The sequence below is a fragment of the Nicotiana tomentosiformis genome, chromosome 2 (genome assembly GCF_000390325.3).
Source record: "Nicotiana tomentosiformis chromosome 2, ASM39032v3, whole genome shotgun sequence".
NCBI classification, from domain to species: Eukaryota; Viridiplantae; Streptophyta; class Magnoliopsida; order Solanales; family Solanaceae; genus Nicotiana; species Nicotiana tomentosiformis.
The window spans coordinates 29,246,595-29,264,616 of NC_090813.1; the positions used below are offsets into that span (position 1 = coordinate 29,246,595).

Genomic DNA, 18,022 nt, shown 5'->3' on the forward strand with positions numbered 1-18,022 from the left:
ATCACACATTATCTTAAATGGATGGATCTAATCAGGTGTCACCATAATAGGAGCATTTACAAGATTTTCCTTTATCAATTCGAATGCTCTTAAGCACTCTACATTAAAAATAAACTTGACATCTTTCGCTAGCAATGCAGTCAACAGTTTGGTAATGCTGGAAAAGTTTTTGATGAACCTCCTATAGAACCCAACATGTCCCAAGAAACTCCTTGTGCCCTTCACAGAAGTTGGTGGAGGGAGCCTAACAATTACATCCACATTGGCTCTGTCAACTTCAATTCCATATGCAGTTACTTTGTGGCCCAAGACAATTCCCTCTTTCACCATGAAGTGACACTTCTCCCAGTTAAGAACCAAGTGCATGGCTTCACAATGTTCAAGCACGAGCTTCAAATTCTTCAAGAAGTCCTCAAAGTCATCACCAAATAGGGTGAAATCATCCATGAACACTTAGAGACACTTCCCATTTAAATCAGAGAATATAGACATCATGCACCTCTGAAAACTGGCAGGTGCATTACACAACCCAAACGACATCCTCCTGTAAGAAAAAATACATGACGGGCAAGTGAATGTGGTCTTCTCAACATCTTCTAGGGAAATGGGTATCTGATTGTAGCCTGAGTACCCATCCAAGAAGAAGTAGCATCTATGTCCAGCCACTTTCTCGAGCATTTGATCAATAAAGGGCAGTGGGAAGTGGTCCTTCCTTGTTGCATCATTCAGCCTTCTATAATCAATGCACATTCTCCACCCAATGACTGTTCTTGTGGGGATCAATTCATTATCTTTATTTTTCACCATTGTCATGCCCCCTTCTTAGGTACAACTTGTACTGGACTAATCCACTGGCTATCAGAGATGGGAAAATCACTCCCGCATCTAGCAATTTAATGATCTCCTTGTGCACTACCTCCTCCAAATTTTTGTTCAGCTTGCGTTGGGGTTGCACCACTGGTTTGCTATTTTCTTCCAACAGAATTTTGTGCATGCAAATGGTTGGACTGATTCCTTGAATGTCAGCTATACTCCAGCCAATGGCCTTCTTGTGTTTTTTCAGCAGCTCCACCAGTTTTCGCTCCTGTGTACCTATCAAGTCAGCAAACATAATCACAGAAAAATTGTTAGTTTCAAGAAAAGCATATTTTAAGTGAGTGGGAGGACTTTCAATTCCATGTTAGGCTTAGAAGCCTCCTCTTTTAGTTCCTTCTCATCAACCACTTGATCTTCAGCCTCTTTCTTTATTTTAAGATCTTCATTCTCCACTGTACTAGACTGAGTAATACACCTCTCTAGAGTATCCCCCACAAAATTGTCAAACTTGTATTTTTTAGCCACTTCTCCAACAACATCCAGCTTGAAACACGAGTAGGCGGACACCTCATCACTGGGGTATTTCATCATTATCTTCATCTGGAACACCACTGTTTTGTTGCCCACTATGAGCATAAGCTACCCTTCATAGATATCAAGGATAGCTCTGTATGTACATAAGAATGGCCTCCCTAGAATTAGAGGCACCTCCTTGTTCACCTCCATATCCACCAAAATAAAGTCTACGGGGAACACAAACTTGTCCACTCACACTAAGGCTGGCAAGTGGGCCGGTCCAGGCCCGGGACCGCGGGCCAAACGGGCCAAACGGCTAAACGGGCCAGGACCATTTGGTCCGGTTTTAGCGGGCCTGGTCTGGTCTCGTGGGTCGGTCCTATGATTTGGGCCCGTCAGGCTAGGGACCGTTTGGCCCGCCAGGGCCCGGGACCGGCACGGTCCCTTAGCGGGCCAAATGGTCCCAACGGCTATTTTTTAAATAAAAAAATAGCTATTGGGCTGTCAAAAATAGCCGTTGGCTATTTATGAAATAACCATTTAACCTCCCCCTCCCCCCCAAACTTTGTTTTAATCCCAAACTTTTTATAATTATACTTTTTTCCTATTTTCAACTATAAAAACCCATCATTATTTCATTTTTTCTTACAAAATCATCAAACTATCACAATCTCTCTAATTTACTTCTATAATTGCTACTATTGCTTACTTTATTGTTACAATTTGTGAAACAATTGTGAAGTTGGTAAATTGAAGTCTTCAACGATAATCAATTTCCAACAAGTTGTTCGTCAATTCGGTAAACTCGTTCCAACTCTTAAGTTTTAATATTATAATTTTGTTTGTTTTATTTACTTTGCTTGATTAATTAAGATGGCTTATTCCATAAAAAATATGTTTAGTAAAAATAAGGGAAAATCGAAGAGTGGTGAATCTAGTGGCCAATATATTCCTCCTCCACTTCCCCCGACTCCCCGACCCAAACATGTTACCCGTCCTACACCTCCTATTCTTGATAGCGATAATAGTTTATTACAATTTACCGAGAGTCAATTTTACCATAATATTGTACCCGGTGAATAATTAAATCATGAATATATGAATGCTCTTTATGGTAATCCAACTATTGATGAAAATGATGATGAAGAAATAGATTTTGATGAAACGCAACCGGATGATGATACACCCACTAGTCCTGCTCCTGAAGTTAACCCAACTAATAATAATCTAGATGATCCCCGTCTGACCCTCCTATTAGTGCCCCTACTTTTTCTAGACAACCTTCTAAACGGGCAGAAACATCTCTTGTTTGGTAATTTTTTACTCAACTAAGAGAGAAAAAATAGGGCTAAGTGTAAAACTTGTGGCAAAGAGTTAGTTTTTCAATATGTTGGAAGTCGGGGGGAGGACGGGAAGTTTGACTAGACACATATTGCTACACCCTCAAGATAAAGCTAGATATTTTCGTATGAAAGCTTTGGCTGAGGGGACAAGTGCACCTAGTCAGGCTGACCTTAGTACCGGGTCAAATCAATTTCAACCGGGAATTAACACTGTTACCGGTGGTATTTTATATTATGATCCAAAAAAAGATCGGGAAGAATTGGCAAAAATGGTCACTGTTATGTGCTTACCCTATAGTTTTCCTTCTAACCCCCACTTTGTGCATTATATTAGAAAAATTTATAATCCCACTTATAAAGGTTTTCCTCGCACAACCGTAAAGAGTGATATTTATAAATATAAACATGAATATGAACAATATTTGCGCTATTTATTTACTCATATAAATTATCGTCTTGCTATTACAACTAATATTGGTAGAAGTGGTAATGACTGTGATTACCTTACTGTTACCAGTCATTGGATTTATGAGCATTGGATAATGCAAAAGCGCATTATTGCTTATAGAATAATTAATTCACGTCACACAGGGCAGTTTATTTCTAGACGATTGCGGGTATTTGTAGATATTTTTGCATTAGTGATAAAATAATATCAGTTTCAATGGATAATGCTACTAGTAACACAAATGTTGTAGCCTTGCTTACCACTATACTAAGTCATGTATTTAGTAATATTTTTCATGTTAGATGTATTTGTCATATTTACCATTTAATTGTGGGTGATGGTATGCGAATTTTAAATGTTAAAATTGAAAAGGTTAAAATGGTTCTTAATTGGTTTTTTTATTCAAACCGTAGAAGTAGACTTAGAGAATATTTTAAAAGATGCGATGAATTTGGCCTAAGAGAAAGAAAGGTTCCTAAACCTTGTCCAACTAGATGGAATTACATGTATGAAAGTTTAGTTGTTGCATTTGAATATAGAAACCCCATAAACTCAACGTTTAATGCTCATGTAAGTGATGATGATGAGCATCTTACAAATGCGGATTGGGCTAATGTTAAAATGCTTGTAGATTTTTTAGAAAAATTCCATATTGCTACAAATGAATTTTCTGGGCAATATTATCCTACTATTTCTAACTGTTTAGTTTATATTGCAGAACTTGCAAATTTGTTTGATCATTTTTTGGGGAAATTTATCAACTTGCTATTGATTCCATGAGAAAAAAGTTTAAAAAATATTTTTTCCCTATTCCCCCTATTTATGGTATTGCTGCATTGTTAAATCCTACTATGAAATTAGGAGGTCCTCAATTTTGGTATGAAACTGTTTATCATGGTTTAGCACTTGAAGATGAGGATTTGTCTAAACTTCGAACGCAATAGCCTCAATTAAAATAAATGTTCCAACTATTTATAATACTTATCAAGTTGCATTAGATCATGCTAGACCAAATGTTCCAACTCCTTCTTCTTCTAGTTCTCAATCATCTAAAAGAACTGTGGGAGTAAGAGCACTTAGTGCTTGGGCAGGGTTCAGGGGTTCTCAAGGTTCTAGTACTAGTGATTTTTCACAACTAAATGAGCTTGAAGTTTATTTGTCACAGGGAATTGAGGAAGTGAATCCCGACGGCTCCTTTAATATTTTGGAATGGTGGAAGGACAAAGAAAAATACTTTCCGATTCTTTCAAGGATGGTCCTAGATATTTTAACTATTCAAGCTTCAACAGTGGCATCAGAGAGCGCTTTCAGTCAAGCAAGACTTCAACTCGGTGATTATAGAGCGTCTATGAGGGAGAGCTTGGAAAAATCAGTACTTTTCAGAGATTGGATCCGTTCGGAAAGAAGAAATTTTGGACTTGCTGAATCACAACCAGAGGTAGACGAAGCTTACGAAGAAATGCTAGCTGAACTTGCGGAGGATGATGCTTCGCTTGGAAGCGGTGATGACCAAGCTTCATTTCCGCCACCACTAACGGAAATTCCTCCGGACCTTGAAGGATTTATGAAATTTGTAAGAGATACCATGTAAATTAATATGTAACTTGTATTTTGGCACATCTTGATTAGTTTCTTTTTCTTCTCAATGGTGGTATTAGCACCTTGTTGTACTAATTCCATAGGGGGGAGGAAGACTAAGAAAGATATTGCCATGATTTTTAATGTTATAATAAAAATATAACGCATTGATTTGAATATCTCTTTACAATATTTTTGTCTTTTTATATATCTTAAGCTATACATATATATATATATATATATATAAGCTTACATTTATACTATACTATAGTCTATACTATATATACATCTCATACGATATATAAGCTATATTCGATATACATATATATATAAACTTATATATATACTATACTATACTGTATATACATCTTAAGATATACTATAGTATACTAGATATACTATATATATATATATATATATATATATATATATATATATATATATATATATAGTATAGTATAGTAGATATACATGTATATATAGTATATCTTAAGATGTATACTATCGAATATGGCTTATATACTATGTATATATAGTATAGTATAGTATATATATATATATACTATATATACAACTTAAGATATATAAGCTATATTCGATATACTATATATACATCTTAAGATATACTATATATACTATACTATATATCCATCTTAAGATATACTATATATACTATATTATATATATATATCTTAAGATATATATACATTTTAAGATATACTATATATACTATACTATAATATAATATATATACATCTTACTATATATATTATATATATCTTAAGATGACTTATATAATATGTATATATAGTATAGTGTGTGTATATATAAGATGTATATATAGTATAGTGTGTGTATATATATATCTTAAGATGTATATATAGTATAGTGTGTGTATATATATATATATATACACACACACACACACTATACTATATATACATAGTATATTCGATATACTCGATATACATATATATATATAAGCTTATATATATACTATACTATACTATATATACATCTTAAGATATATAAGCTATATTCGATTTATATACTATATATACATCTTAAGATATACTATATATATATAGTATAGTATAGTAGATCTTAAGATATATATATATATATATATATATATATATATATATATATATATATATATATATCTTAAGATGTATATATAGTATATAAATCGAATATAGCTTATATATCTTAAGATGTATATATAGTATAGTATAGTATATATATAAGCTTATATATATATATATATATGTATATCGAATATAGCTTATATATCTTATGAGATGTATATATAGTATAGACTATAGTATAGTATAAATATAAGCTTATATATATATATATATATATATATATATATATATATATATATATATATATAGTTTATAAGTCATATTCGATAATATACATCTTAAGATATACTATATATACATCTTATTATATATATATATATATATAGCTTATATATCTTAAGATGTATATATATCTTAAGATCTACTATACTATACTATATATATATAGTATATCTTAAGATGTATATATAGTATATCTTAAGATGTATATATAGTATATTTTAAGACGTATACTATGTATATATAATATAGTATATATATATATTTTAAGATATATCTATAGTATATAAATCGAATATAGCTTATATATCTTTATTACTATTTTTTTTCTCTAACTTCTATAATAAAAAAAATTAAAAATAGAAAGTTTCTGTTGGGCCCGTTTAGGCCCGGGACCGGCCCAATTAACCCGGGACCTAGTTCGAGGTCCCGGTCCCGAGCCGGTTCCAGCAATAAGCCCGCGAAGCCCGGGACCGTTTAGGACCTGACCGCATAGGACCGGCCCACTTAGGACCGGGCCCGCGAAGCCCACTTAGGACCGGACCCGGCCCACTTGCCACCCTTAACTCGCACTAGAATTTCCTCAATGATTCCCTCAGGTAGAATGGTGATTTGGTTATCCAGTTGTAGGGACACTGGTATTGATTTGATCACTCCAAGCTCACCTTCCAGTTTCCTGAATACAGACAGAAGCATCAGATTTATAGACGCACCAGAATCACAGAGGGCTATGTTGAATTTTTCACTCCCCAACGAGCATGGTATAGTGAAGCTTCCTGGGTCCCCACACTTTTGGGGAATTGTATTTTGCAATATGGCACTGCAGTGGGCATTTAGCTTGACCTCTGTTGTTTCCTCTAATTTTTTCTTGTTACACAGGATTTCCTTCAAGAACTTTGCATAAGCAAGCATCTGAGTGAGTACCTCTGTGAAGGGAATGTTCACCTAAATTTGCTTGAGCATCTCCTAGAATCACCCAAAATATTTGTCAAGTTTCTCCCGCTTCATCTTTTGAGGGAATGGTAGAGCTGGCGTATGTCTACTTTTTTCAATATTCTTTTGTACCCCACTACTCTGGCCTTTTTGCTCTTCACTCTTTTTCTCTACTGGTGTCTCAGTCTTCTTGTTCACCACATCGTGTCTAGCTTTCACCACTGGGTCAGCCAATATTTTGCCACTTCTTAAAGATACAACTTTGATTATTTACTTTGGGTTTTTTTAGTGTTAGAGGGAAGAGTCCCAGGAGCCCTCTCAGATAATAGATTTTCAATTTGTCCCATTTGTCTTTCTAAATTCCGGATAGTCGTGCCCTGAGTCTCAAATTTTTCGTTTGTTTTATTGATGAATGCCTTCAAGAGATCTTCCAACTAGACTGATTTGGCTATTGTGGCTGGTATTGCTACCTCTGCTGGTTCTGAAAACCTGGTGGTCCTTGACCCTACGGTCTAGGATTATTTTGCTGCCATGAGTTCAGACTCCCACTAGGTGAACTCCACGAAAAATCTAGATATCTTTGACCCATAGCATTATAGTTCTTCACGCCTTGGTAGTTTCCTCTATTAAAGTTCCCCACTGCATTGACTTCCTCAGCTGATGCTTGACACTCATGTGTAGGGTGTCCCAATCCACAAAAGTCATATGCTGCTTGCGACTCACTCTGTACCTTGTCTAATGTCTGCTTTCTTATCTCTTTGGCCATGTTGTCTAGCTGGGCTTGCATGAATGTGTTAGAGTCCACCTGGTGAACCCCAACTGATTTTCTCCTGTCATTACTTTCAGCCGGCCACAAATTAGCATCTCAGATAATTCATCAAGGATTAAGACAACCTTCTTCGACGTTTTCTTCATTAGTGGTCCTCCACATGCAGTATTCAGAGTTCGTCGCGAAGACGGTGTCAACCCATCCCAGAAATCTTGGAGTTGTATCCACAAGTCAATTCCATTGTGCTGACACTTTCTGACTATCTCCTTGAATCTCTCCCAAGCTTCGAAAACCGTTTCTGTCTCCTTTTGGCAAAAATTGTGGATTTTCATTCTGAACTTCCTTGTTTTTGCAGGTGAGAAGTACTTGTCAAGAAACTTCATGGTCATATCTTCCCATGTCCTGATCGAACCTGCTACGAATCTATTGCTTCGCATCATCTTTCAATATAAAGGGGAATGCCCTTAAGTAGACTGCATCCTTTGATACTCCATTGTATTGGAAGGTGTTCATGATTTCTTCAAATCCATCAAGTGAGTATTAGGATCTGTGTTCACCTTTCCTCTGAAAATGCAGTTATTTTGGATAGTTTGAAGCAAGCCTTGCTTCAATTCGAAGTTGTTTGCTGCTATGGTGGAGGTCTGACACTTGACAGTCCTTGATTATAGACTGGCCTAATCTAGTCACCCAATGATCTTCCAGGCCTGAGTGTTGCATTCTCGAACTGGTCTTCAACTAAGGGTTGGTTTAGATTGAATCTTCGACCCTCATCATCATTGACGGTCTCATCAGCAACTCTACGTGCAGCTTCTTGTTGTGCTGCCTCTCTTGCAGCTAAGTCTACTCCATCATTCTCTTTGTTTGCCGTGGTATCTTAAGTCGAAGTTTGACCCAAGAATTTTTCTGTTAAGTATCTTTCTTTCCTTAGTTGTCGCAGGTGTTTCTCCAACTCTGGTTCGTAGGGTATCACTTCCTTTGAAGAGGATTGAGTCATACATCAGAGAAATCAAACCTGTATCCTGCACACAAGTGAGAAACATGAATACACTAAAGTATAATTTCGTTCCTGAATTAGTTCTAAAAATTTGAAATACTATTGATTGCCAATCCCCGGCAACGGCGCCAAAATTTGACGAGCGCAAAACATAACACAAAATTATTACTCGCTAGTCAAAGATAGTATAGATTACTTATCGTCTCCATATGGATTGGATGTAACCAGTGTTCGAATAATCTCCAGTTGATTACTATCCAAAAAAAAATTAACACTTGATTTGATGACTGTTACTACGGTTAACTACTAAAAATTAAGTAAATAACAATTGATAACAAAAGACAGCAAATGCGCAACAAAGAAATATCAATGAGAGGGATAATGGTATTTGACTAGATAGGTGAAAGATAACTGACTCGGGATCCAATTCTTGAGTTAATTCACTCTATAATACGGTATTCTCACGAATTCAACCTTGGTCATGAAGTACTACATCCTAAGTGCAATTTGAACACATATGTATCTTGCAATAACTGTAAGCATGATAATATGATATTAAGAGTCTTTACCCATATGTGAAGATATTGAAATGACGATTCCAACAAGATCATATGAAGACAATACATCTCTATCAAGAATGATGATTTCAAGGTGAAACAAATTTGTTCAAGTTAATATGGCCGATTTGTGTATCAAATCTATACCAATAATTTTTGAAGATGGTGCACAAGATTAGGATGCAAAGACTCAAATATCTGAATTGATGTTCTCATCAAGGGGAGTTAATACGCGTTGTACTCTTTTTTCCTTGTAAGGTTTTGTCCCATTGGGTTTTCCTTGCAAGGTTTTTAACGAGGCAACCAAAAGGCGTATTTCTAAATATATGTATTCTTTTTCCTTCTCTAGAATTTTTTTCCCACTGAATTTTATTTTAGTTAAGGTTTTAATGAGACACATTATCTGGTGAATAGACATTCAAGGGAGAGTGTTATAAATAGTATTTTATTTATGGTAAATTTTTATATTTTAGAGAGATTTTAGGGTTTGTTACTTGGTGGCTAAGTCACTTTTTTCCTATAAATAAAGGGATTCTATTCTATTGTAATTCATCCCAAATCAATAAGAATTCTCTCTCTCTATACTTTTCTCTACAATATCTTCTTCTTCTTTTATTGTTTTATAACACATGTATACTTCTATGTATATGTATATATACGAAGTATTATAATAGTATATAATGTATAAAATGCATATATATATATATATATATATATATATATATATATATATATATATATATATATATATAGTATAATGATGATATTTAACAATGTATAAATTAACAATGGTATTATGATAAAAAATGCCCAAGGCCTTGCTTTGGTTGTGTGTCATCTGTATTGAGTGCCTAAAGATGACTCTATTTCTTACCAAAATACTCGTTGAAGAATGAAGCAGGAGTGACTGAATAGATATTGACATCATCAGTGTTAGCATATTAAAAAATTCTCTACTTTAGGAACAAATTTAAGACAAATAAGGGGACCAACTTATTGGTTGATTTGTACGCTACAGGCTGATGCTTTTGCCAAGGTGAATGGCTGGTGGCAGACACAATGAGGGAGGAAGAGAAGAAGCAGGGAGGGGGGCTTTGGACGGTTGTAGGTTGAGGGGAGAGAAATGGGAATTTAATTCAAAATTATTGGGATTTTAACTTTTTGACTAATTGAAATCAAATATAGACATTTATTAGAATAGGCTATGACCCCGTTTGGATTGACTTATTTTAAGTGCTTTTAAGCCAAAATTTTTTTAAACCATTTTATAGTGTTTGGATAATGTAAAAAAGTGCTTTTAAACACTTATTTTTAAGCTAAAATAATTTTTTTTTTAAAAAAGGAAAGCAAAAAGCCAAAATGTAAAATTCTTAACTTATGACTCTTAAAAGTCACTTAAAATAACCCATCCAAACAAGCTCTATAAATGTTAAAAAAACTGCTAGTTTTAAAATAAACTGAAAACCGTGTTATGTTATTTATGCTAATAGTTACTTGCAAAAGACCTACAATGTAGAAACCTCTATTCAAATGGTACTAATGAAATTTGGGCCATTAGTTATATCAAGAAGGCCCAATTGGTGTCAGGTTGAGCATCAGATCCACATTTACTTTTGAAAAGGATTGTATAATGAAAAATTAACCCATATAGCCGCCCACCTAATTTTTTAAACTATAAATAGCCGATGAATATATAATATATGTACAATTCATGTATAATATATGTATAAATACGTATAATCAATGTATAATATATGTATACCGATTAAAAAAAGTAAATATCGAATCTGGCCGACTATTTGTGTAACATTCCCTTGTATAATTGGACTCATTTAAGCCCACCAAGCAGTGGTATTGCACCTTTTCTTTGGACGTCAAATTGGGTTATCGGGCCGTTCAAAGCCTTTTGTCAGAACTCAGAAGTATGGAAACTAGAACAATGAAAAGAAAATTATTGTCATTATTATATGGGGTTTAAATACGGGGTATTATCACTTTTATCCCGCGCTAGAAACTATTTACATCTGATAGTCAAAAAAGTGTATAAAATTTGTATATAATATACATAATGAAAATATATATAAAAAATATATAAATTTTATATATTTTTTCGACTATTATTTTTACAGCGACTATACAGTGTCATTTTTCCTTAACTAACTAGGAGCCCGTTTGGACATAAGAATTTTTTCTCTTTTTTTCAAAATTTTTTTATTTTTTTTCGAAATCAGCGTGTGTTCATAAAATTTTCAATTTTCACTTGAAGATGCATTTTAGAATTTTTTGAAATTTTAAAAAATTTCCAAAAAGCTATTTTTCAAAATTTTCACTCAGATTACTCACCAAACTTCAAAAACAATCCAAAATTATATTCATGTCCAAACACAACTCTAATTTTCAAATACCATTTTTACTTGAAAAACTTTTTTACTTTCTTTTTGGAATTTTACAATTCTTATGTCCAAACGCCCACTAGGTCTATCCATTCAATAAAGTAGCTTTGCTATGGTCAATATGGAAACTTCATTTCTGTAAATTATCAGGTGCACTCTAATTGACATTATATGTATTTTTCCCCCTTCAAAAGAAAAAAAATGTTTTTATTGAGCATTTAATATAGGTAAGTTCGAATAATTGCCTATGTGAGCTCGAGAGATGTTATCCTGTTTTCTGTGGCACGTCGCTTTATAGGGTTTTTATTCGGTGATATATATATATCTAGCTTTGAAATAATATATCTCTATATTTTTCTTCTTGACCTTTTCCAATTTCCCCCCTCTAACCATATAAGTAATTTGCAAATTCTTATATGTAACTTATTTTATTTTTAAATTTCAATTACAAATCCCATTTTTATGGAAGATTACCTGTAAATATCTTTTGATTGATCTGATTGTGTAAACTTTCTTGCGATAACACTGCGAATGCACAATAATTAAGCTCATCTCATAATATTATTAGTAAAAGAAGCAAGAGAAGGTGGTTATGTTCTTTTACTAATTAGAATATATAAGTCTAAATTTCTTTGATTGCTTGGTTGAATCAAAGCTTCAAAGATGAAGAAGACCAATTGACAGATAGAGTTATCTATGCCGTGTGACATATTTGTGCCAAAAGAAAAAAAAATATATATTCCCTGTCTGAATCTACTGCATTGTATAGTAATATTTTGAAGGCAAAACAGTCGTTGAATATATTCCATCTCTTCTGCTTACATGTTCTGCAATTTCTCTTAAATCTTCTAGCTAAGTAATATATTCACATCAATCAAAGTTAGCTAAATAATTAAAGAGATAAACTGAGGGGGAAAAGATTCAAAGTTCGACTAGACATAAATTTATCATTTTTTAAGTTTCCTTTTTTCCTTTTGAGAATGAAGAGGAGACAGGGAAAAGAAAATAGAATGACTATAGCTGCAATGGAATAATATTGCATCTATAAGAAATAAGGTAACACATCTATCTCTTAATACCATTCAATTCTCTTTCTTATTTCGACTCCACCAATTGTTTTCCTTTTTTTCTAATTTTTTTTTTGCTATTTTATTTATGGGGGTTGGTAGCTTTTCCATGCTTGTTTATAAAAAAAAAAAAAAAAAAAAAACTAACCAAGTGACATCTACCAAACCCTTCAAAAAAAGAAAAAAAGAATCTACCAACCCAAGTTAAATTTTAAAAGGTGGAGTATCAATAATCTTTGACTTCTCAACCAACACGTACAGTTCTTGAGGCACGATGTACAAACTTCCCGATGCTTAAAACATCCTATATTCTCACCAACTTCAACCAATACTTACTCAGTCCAGTTTTATTTATTGGTATTTGACTGGCATTTTTAGTTAAAAGGATAATTTAACACACACAAAATCAAACCCGCTATAGAGTTGGTGGGTTTGTAAGCTGGTGGGTCCTACTACGATGGTTGGCCATTCGGTGTCGTGCTGGAAACTAAGCACGCTCTTGTTTGATGCATTATAATAATTATTTAACAACCAAATCAATTAGGTAATTCTAGTTAGTAATTTAATAAAAATATTAATAAAATCTACTCCCCTGTTCATTTTTAATTGTCAAGTATTTTAAAAATAAATTTTCATTTTTACTTATCATTTTTCGAATATCAAGAGAAAAATAATTTATTTTTCCTATTTTGTCCTTTAGCATTAATTGCTCATTCCAAATCATTTTTCAAATCCATTAAGACTATAAACCAATTAATATGAGAATCATAGTAAATTATGCACTTCATTTATTTAATTTTTAAAGGGTGTACAAAGCCAATAATGGGGTGTGTGCTAAGCCAATATATTGGATAAGTAAAACTGAACGGGGGAGTATTATTACAAGTTAAAATTCACTATAGTTTAATTTTTTTGTTGTTGTTAATGTACTTGGAAAGAGAGCCTTAGAGATACATTAAAGTTGTCTCTGTGTGACCTATACATCATGAGTTCGAGCTGTGAAAGCAACTACTAATGCATATATTAGGGCAGACTGTCTATATTATACTTTTTGGAGTGCGGTCCTTTGCCGAATCTTACATGAATACGGAATACTTTGTGTACCGAGCTGCACTTTATCTTTATATATAACTTAAATCATTTTATGAATACAACAAAAACCTACATCTTATTTAAAACTCAAAAAACTACCTTTTTGGCCTACTATTTTTGGTAAACTTTGAACTAATGCAAGTCGTGGTAGTACCTAATATAAGAAAAAAGAGAGCGAGTCGCTGGCTCCGTTCTCCCTTCAATTCCACTTCCTATAAATATACACACAAATCACTCCCACTACACACACAATCAAATCTCCTTCTCTCTGCTCTTACTTCTTCTTTGTCTTCTCAGATCTAAGAGTTTGTTTCTTCTTCAAGGTATGTACTTAAATCTACCACTTAATTCACTCTTTAAGCTCTGTTTTCCTCTCCACTAGATTCAGATCTAGAGTATATCTGCATTTTTCCTTCTATGATCTCATCATTTCTGCTGTTAATTTTTTGTTTTGTTTTGTTTTACTCTTAAATTTCTAAACTTGAATGTACTAAGTTTACGGATTCTAGAGATTAAGGTGACAACATTTTTTTTGTTGTTATATAATTGGGAATTATTTGTTGTGTTACGCATGGGTCAGGGACGGATACAGCCTAGAGTTACCTGGAACTCAGTACTTTTGATGCATAGTATATTTTCATTAAAATTGAAACATCACTCTACAAATATTATGGATTCAATAGAATTTGAATCCTATATTCGCCTCCGGCGTGAGTACTGACAAGTTGGCTATGATCAGATCTCTTTGTTTTTTTAATGATTTTATCTATATTTTTTGCTTATGTTTTACTATCGTGTAATTGTAAATCAATTTAGTTTATCCAATTGATAACCTGCTTTTGTAGAACGAGGGTAGGATCTGTTACCAAAGTTGCAAGTTTTTCGACATGAATTTGGTAATTTTACGTGCTAACTAGAGGAGTAATTGGATCTCATTCTTAAGATAAGAGTTACATTACGACAGTCAAATCTAGTAGACTGGTACCAAATTAGTGCTAACAGTGGTGAAATACATGATATCATATGTGTTAATGTAATGTGTTTGGATTTGGTACCAAATTCCTTAAATTGTAGATGTATGTCTGTTTGGTTTTAGCTGTCGCTTGTGAATACAAGTTTGGAGTTGATTTTGGAATGAAAAGGTTTTCACCTTTGATTTCACCTTATTCTCTATCCACACACATATTTGTCTAGTTTTACACAATAGAAGATTTGTTCAAACCAAATGATTGATGGATCTTGACTTGTCTCGGGTCTCCCTTGGACATAGTTTATGTATAGCAAATAATGCAGAATTTTTTCGGTAATGCAGTGTAAATTTTGTTACTTTACGGGAACGTGTGGTGTTTGAAATTCTTATAATCAAATTTTCTGGGCTTAAATGAGATCCTTATACTTTTTAAAAGAAATAAATGAGTCCTTTTATGTTAAATCATTTAACGAAACCCTGATTGACTTCTCCCTGTTCCCTCTGAATGTTTGTCGCCAATAGTTGTTGGTCCAGAACTGACTGATGATTGTGAACTGTGACAAATATTGCAGTGACCTCTTTGTTTGATGAAACAAGATACATTGTGTTTTTTAAATAATAGAAAGCATTGAGGAGTCTGCTCGAATTTTCTGAATTAGAAAAAATCAACTACTCGCTGTTTTATCTTTTCATGGTATTCTGCTACTGAGTGCAGAAATCTCACTCTCTGTCAGTGTGATTGAATTCTTGGTTGTCCTTGTTTTTAAATTCTTGCTGCTTTCTCTTGCCTCATCATCATCGGGGATACGATCAACTTTTACCTCAATTTCTTATTAATTGAACATTTCAGGATTGCAGTCTTAACACATTCTCTGTTTCAGGGCAGACATGGAAACTTTTTTGTTCACCTCAGAATCAGTCAATGAAGGCCATCCCGACAAGCTCTGTGACCAAGTCTCAGATGCCATTCTTGATGCTTGCCTTGCACAAGATCCAGAGAGCAAAGTTGCATGTGAAACCTGCACAAAGACAAACATGGTCATGGTCTTTGGTGAGATCACAACCAAAGCCAATGTAGACTATGAGGAGATAGTACGTGATACTTGTAGAGGCATTGGGTTCACATCACCTGATGTCGGCCTTGATGCTGACAACTGCAAGGTCCTTGTCAACATCGAGCAGCAGAGCCCTGACATTGCTCAAGGAGTTCATGGTCATCTTACGAAGAAACCAGAGGAAATTGGAGCTGGTGACCAAGGTCACATGTTTGGCTATGCCACCGATGAAACTCCTGAGCTCATGCCCCTTACTCATGTTTTGGCTACTCAGCTTGGTGCCAAGCTTACTGAAGTGAGGAAGAACAAGACTTGTCCATGGCTCAGACCAGATGGCAAGACACAAGTTACAGTTGAGTACAAGAATGAGAATGGTGCCATGGTTCCTATTAGAGTTCACACTGTTCTCATCTCAACTCAACATGACGAAACTGTCACAAATGAGCAGATTGCCAAGGACTTGAAAGAGCATGTAATCAAACCCGTGATCCCAGCTAAGTACCTTGATGAGAAAACCATCTTCCACCTCAACCCATCAGGTCGCTTTGTGATTGGTGGTCCACATGGAGATGCTGGACTCACTGGCAGGAAAATCATCATTGATACCTACGGAGGATGGGGCGCTCATGGTGGAGGTGCCTTCTCAGGGAAAGATCCTACTAAGGTGGACAGAAGTGGTGCTTATGTTGTTAGACAGGCAGCAAAGAGTGTGGTTGCTGCAGGACTTGCTCGCCGCTGTATTGTCCAGGTTTCTTATGCAATTGGTGTGGCAGAACCACTCTCCGTGTTTGTTGACACTTACAAAACTGGAACCATTCCGGACAAGGATATTTTGGCTTTGATCAAGGAGAACTTTGACTTCAGGCCTGGAATGATTGCAATTAATCTTGACTTGAAGAGAGGAGGTAACTTCAGGTACCAGAAGACTGCTGCTTATGGTCACTTCGGCCGTGATGACCCTGATTTCACCTGGGAGACTGTCAAGCCCCTCAAGCCTAAGGCTTGAACAAGTTTACTCGCAATTTTCCAGCCGATTAAATTTCTTATGGTCATTATTTTTGTGGAAAAAAACAATAAACAAGCTTCATAGCATACATTCGTTATCCAAAATCTACTTTCAGGCTCCATCGAGCAGTGGGAGAAAGGGACTTCAAGCATTCTGAGATTTCTTAGTAGTTGGTCCTTTTGAATTATTTTTTGGTTTTAAAGTATCAGTGATTTTGAGTGTCCATTGTTCCATTCGAGTACTTGAACAAGCTGATATGTACAACCTCTTCTGTTTGATATTAAATGTCTGTTTTCATTTATCTAATGAAAATTGCAGCCAGTTGATCTTTTGATTTTCTGGAAAATAATCAAATATATCCTTGTACTATGAGAAAAGGTTTAAATATTGAAGAATTAACCCAAATAGCCGCTCATCCAATAATTTAAACTAAAAATAGCCGGTGGAGGTATAATATATGCATAATTTATGTATTCTATGTGTATAATTGTGTATAAGTAATGTATAATTTATGTATATGGCTAGAAAAAGTAAACACGGCTATTTGTGTAAAGATTCCTTAAATATAACGCTCGTTATACTTCCGGTCCATATGTACACCTACATTGATATTATTGGTTCAAATATACCTCTCCCCTGTTAAGGTCGTCCAAAATGGACATTTAATGCTACGTGCCATTGAGATTTGATGAGGTGGATGTCACGTGGCATGCCACCTCAGCGCCCCCTAACCTATTTTATCCCTCCTCTTTATCTGTTCTTCCACTAATAAAACCCGAACCAAATCGATGCATGTATGATGTAACCAAGAGTAGAATTCCACCGCATCTTCATCATCATTTTTCTGTCGAGCAATACACGCTCTAAGCCTCCTTGTAACGTAAGACAAAATTTAAATAAAGTTGCTTGCAATTATGTTTAAGTATCCTGATTTTATAAATATTTTTGATTTGACAATGCATAGAATTTAAGCTAAAAAATAAAGCGTTGTATATGTACAAATAAAAATGAATGATTTCAAGCTTACGTTAAATGCTAGTTATGATTTTTTTTTTTTGAGTAGATAACATAAGTGTATAGTTTTAGAAACAACAATTCAGTAGTGTGTTTGCAACATC

The 18,022-nt window shown here is 34.3% G+C and overlaps 1 protein-coding gene and 1 non-coding gene across 3 annotated transcripts; both read left to right on the forward strand.

Moving 5' to 3' along the window:
- The first annotated feature begins 8,004 nt into the window (after nucleotides 1-8,004).
- Nucleotides 8,005-8,111, forward strand: LOC117278686 (small nucleolar RNA R71). The gene has a single exon (XR_004509032.1). It is a non-coding gene; the product is annotated as a small nucleolar RNA R71 (small nucleolar RNA).
- A 5,933-nt stretch (nucleotides 8,112-14,044) lies between these two features.
- Nucleotides 14,045-17,008, forward strand: LOC104104053 (S-adenosylmethionine synthase 2-like). Of its 2 annotated transcripts, none has more exons than XM_009612038.4 (2): nucleotides 14,045-14,196; nucleotides 15,730-17,008. In XM_009612038.4, exon 2 carries the CDS (start codon nucleotides 15,732-15,734, stop codon nucleotides 16,902-16,904), a length of 1,173 nt encoding a protein of 390 aa, XP_009610333.1. In that variant the 5' UTR covers nucleotides 14,045-14,196; nucleotides 15,730-15,731; the 3' UTR covers nucleotides 16,905-17,008. The 2 variants fall into 2 exon arrangements, with proteins under 2 accessions (XP_009610333.1, XP_009610332.1); XM_009612037.4 differs by having other exon boundaries at nucleotides 14,057-14,196; nucleotides 15,725-17,008.
- The last annotated feature ends 1,014 nt before the right edge of the window (nucleotides 17,009-18,022 follow it).